The sequence below is a fragment of the Musca autumnalis genome, unplaced genomic scaffold (assembly GCF_047663935.1).
Source record: "Musca autumnalis isolate F117 unplaced genomic scaffold, ASM4766393v1 scaffold_3, whole genome shotgun sequence".
NCBI lineage: Eukaryota > Metazoa > Arthropoda > Insecta > Diptera > Muscidae > Musca > Musca autumnalis.
Window position 1 is genome coordinate 33,365,687 of NW_027411866.1, and position 4,624 is coordinate 33,370,310.

General features: G+C 42.4%; 1 protein-coding gene across 1 annotated transcript; it reads right to left on the reverse strand.

Moving 5' to 3' along the window:
• Positions 1 to 425: 425 nt before the first annotated feature.
• Positions 426 to 1,328, reverse strand: LOC141398125 (uncharacterized). The gene has a single exon (XM_073975356.1). The coding sequence runs from the start codon at positions 1,326 to 1,328 to the stop codon at positions 522 to 524; it is 807 nt and encodes a 268-aa protein (XP_073831457.1). The 3' UTR covers positions 426 to 521.
• Positions 1,329 to 4,624: the final 3,296 nt, after the last annotated feature.

Consider the following 4,624-nt stretch of genomic DNA (forward strand, 5'->3'; position numbering starts at 1 on the left):
CCATATCTCATCCAAAAATATTTATGTATGCATAAAGGCTGAGATTATAAATGTATGTATGTATATAATTTATGGCGAATACGGAATTATGAGGTTGTGTTGAACTTCGGAATGGTTTGGTAGTGCTTACGCATCCCCAAATAACGGGAGGGGCACTTCCACAACTTTACATCAAACCTGCCGCTGCTGAACTTCTACTCTCCTCTTCAATATCTGAAGTTGGCAGCGCCTTATTTGTATAAGAATATAGTTGCTGTACAAAGCGATGGAAACTGGGTTTCAAATGTCAATTCCTTTGCGTATACGTCAAATAAATCCTTATTAAGAAGTCTAACCCTGCAAAATGCTATAATATAAACATGGCCTTAGCCTCCTCCAGTGGAGATAAGAACTTGAACTTCAGTGAGATTTCCGTCACAGGTGTTTTTTTAGTGGTATAGAACTTCGAATTGAAATAAAACACAAGAAAATCGTTTTAATGTCCATAATTTTGGCTTTATTGGAAGGATAATTTTATGCCATTAATGTTTAAATATGATTTCGGGCATGTGGCCGCCGCGGCTGGCTCGAATAAAGCCAATTCTAGAGGTCCAATTTTCAACCACTTTTTCGAGCATATGGGGCCGTATGTCGGCAATAACGCCACGAATGTTGGCTTCCAATTCCCCTAACGTTTCTGGTTTGTTGGCGTAGACGAGCGACTTCACATATCCCCAAAGAAAATAATCCAATGGTGTCAAATCACACGATCTTGGTGGCCAATTGACAGGTCCATTCCGCGAAATTATGCGCCCATCGAATGTTTTCTTCAATAAATCGGTTGTGACGTGCGCTGTGTGGCATGTAGCGCCGTCTTGTTGGAACCACAACTCATCCACATTCATGCCATCCACTTCGGGAACAAAATAGTCGGTTATCAGGGCTCTATACCGGTCTCCATTAACGGTAACTGCCTCTCCAGCATTATTTCGGAAGAAGTATGGCCCAATGACTCCACCAGCCCATAGAGCACACCAAACAGTCAGTTTTTGTGGATGTAATGGTGTCTCAAGGGTCTTATGTGGATTCTCTTCACTCCAAATGCTGCAATTTTGCTTGTTGACGTAGCCATTCAACCAAAAATGAGCCTCATCACTGAACAAAATTTTGCGATGAAAATGAGCATCGAGATCAATCTCATTTTCGGCCCATACACCAAAATCACGACGCATTGCATGGTCTCGCGGCTTTAATTCTTGCACAAGCTGGATCTTGTAAGGTCCCAAGCCAAGATCATAAAGTTGATGAACAAAGCTCCAATTGCTGTGCACGGTGGCGAATCGATTCATTCTGGTCCTCTTCAACACTAGAGTAAACGTAGTGCGAAAACGATCCATTATTAACCGAATTAATTGCTCCGATGGACGATTATGTCGACCATAAGATGGACGGAGCTTGCGGTAAACTTCGCGAACTGAACCATTATTTTCGAAATAAATTTGCACGATTTGCAAGCGTTGTTCTTTTGTCAACCTGTTCATGATGAAATGGCAAACCAAACTAAACATAATTGACATTAGAGTTGCCAGATTTGACCACCAAATGCCAGTTTTATATCTATTCGAAAAACAAACCTGTAAAAAACACCCGTTATAATGACAACGGAGAGCTTGCAACATGACTATTGGTTGTGATGCCAATGCTTATGATTTCCATTGATGGAAAGCCGGTGATAATGTCACCAAAATATTATTCTAGGTTCTTATGTGAAGTTCTGTACAATCAACCAGTATGGTGGAATAAGGACCTCTCCCTAACCTTGGACTAACAAATGTCTTGAGATCTTCGATTTTCTGGCAAGTACTCCGTTCTCCGGCTTTTGAAAATGCTGACAACATCACAGATTTACGGCGTCGAGGTCCTATCCATATAGGCGGGAAAGGGAATCTTGTCAACACTTTAATCAGTGTCCCAAGGATACATGGGCGATTAATACATTTTAGCCGTAGAAATCTCCCAAATCTGACCTCAATCGCTTTGCTTGAGGTTATCGGATACGTTGAGAAGAATCTATTTTATCCGATGCTTTTAAGTTGAACTCATCAAAGTTGCCTTGGCGTAAGTCGGTTAAAAACAGATATTTTCCTTTTTACGGGGAAAAGAAATATCGTCAACCTTTCCATTTCTTTTTTGAAAGAAGTGGAGTTAAACTTATCTCTGGAAGCCATGTACCCTGGAGTAATTCATGGTCATCTAAGATGACAAAGGAACACTGAGTAATGTGTATGTATTGTATTGTGGAAGGTGTCAAGTTATAGTACATACGTGTCCAAAGCAATGTCGTGCTTTGATATTGTTAAAGTTACGAAGTTTTTCGGCAATTCACACACACGCGACCCGAACGCAACGAAAGAGCACACAAATGTTTTGATTTGTTTTTGTTTTGCAGCATGCGTGCATACAACGTTACTAACACACTGTCAAAAGTTGCAAATATTGAGAATTTTGTGTGCCGTGGTCGGCTGTGGTCCAAAGTAGATAGTGTGCAATGCGCAGCTTAGATACTCACCACTGATCCTGTAAAATTCATTTTTAATGATGTAGGGAATGGAAGATACCAAGGAACGGTCCTGACCGGCTTTAAGATGGCAAAGCCCAGGATTTATCTTGGTCCCTCTTTCATCGCAAGTGGACACTGACCTCCCAGTGGTGTCACATGGGGAACTGATTTAACACCCGTTAAAGGTAGTGAGCTAACATGTGCCGCGCGTTAACCCATAAGAACGTTAAAAACTTTGGTTTGGGCGTCAGGTTAGTAACCCTCCCATAGAAAAAACAGTCTACTATACGTTTTAAGGACCATGATCTGCGAATCTGCACCTGGAATGTTCGTACTCTTTATAGAGAAGGTCCTGTTTGCGCATTGGCAGATGTACTTGAAAAGTACAAGGCCGACATTACTGCCATACATGAAATACGATGGAACGGGAAAGGCGTCACAACAACACCTAAAGTTGACGCACTGTATTATAACTGCCATGACACAAAGCATGAGTTTGGTTGCGGATTTGTAGTTGGTCGGAGGTTAAAACATCTGGTCTTCAGCTTCACCCCAGTGAATGAAAGACTTGTTGCAATTTGAATAAAAGCTAAATTCTTCAACATCAGCTATATTTGCGCTCATGCTCCCACTGAAGAAAAGGACGAACAGACCAAAGATATACTTTACGAGCGCTTAGAAAAAACTTATGACCGTTTCCCTGCCCATGACATTAAAATTATACTAGGCGATTTTAATGCCAAAATTGGAAAGGAGAATATCTTTGGCCCAACAGTCGGGAAATTCAGTCTCCACAGTAAACATCTGACAATGGTATGAGGCTGATAGACTTTGCAGCTGCAAGAAACATGGTAGTTAGCAGTAACAGATTTAAGCATCTCGATATTCACAAGGGGACCTGGCTATCGCCAGATCAAGAACAAGAAATCAAATTGATCACATTGTGATAGATGGAAGACATGCATCAAGCGTGTTGGATGTACGATCGTTCCGAGGGGCAAACATAGACTCTGACCACTACCTTGTTGCGGCAAAGGTACGTACCAGATTAAACGTAGCAAACAAAGTGCGAACAGACACAACACGGAAGTTTGACATGGGTAAACTGCAATCACAACATATAGCCACAGCATATTCCACTCAACTGACCCAACTGCTTAATCAAAGCACTCCTCGTTCCGATAACATATCAGGACAATGGCAAAACAATGCCCACTCCATGCAATCAGCCGCAAAATCAGTACTTGGATACCAGAGACCTCCACCAAGGAATCCATCGTATGACCAGCAGTGTCGTGCTGCTACCGAAGAGAAAAATGGGGCATATACGGCTACTTTACAATCAGTAGCAACGCGTAGCGCACGAGAGAGATATCGGGAGAAAAGGAAAGAGGAGAAACGTCTTTTCCGCAGAGATGGAAAAGCGGGAGTGTGAACAAATCGAGATGTACAGGAGACAGGATGAAGTCCAAAAATTCTACCAAAGAGTGAATCATCAAACTGACGGCTTTGGAACTGGCACATCCTCCTGTAGAGACCAGCAAGGTAATTTGGTAACTGATACAGATAGTGTGCTAAGGATATGGAAAGAGCATTTTTCCAAACTGTTGGTATCCAATAGTAGCGAAGTCGACGAAAATACCACAGATCCAATCCAAGAAGATGGTATTGAATGTATACCACCCAGCCAAGATGAGGTAAAGACAGCAATAAACCGGCGGAAGAATAATAAGGCAGCAGGAGCTGATGGTCTACCAGCCGAGCTGTTTAAAACCGGAGGTGACACGCGGATAAGTTGTATGCATCAGCTAGTCAGCTCCATCTGGCAGGAAGAACGCGTACCCGACAATTGGAACCTAAGCATCCGTCCATAAGAAAGGAGATAAGACTTTATGCTTCAACTACGAGTATAGGGGCATAAGTCTTCTCCCTATCGCATACAAGATGGTGTCAGGGATATTGTGCAAACGACTAAAGCCCATGGTCAACGAAATATTTGGACCATACCAATGCGGCTTTAGACCTGGCAAGTCCACCATTGACCAGATATTTACCCTGCGCCAAATCCTGGAGAAGACCCAAGAG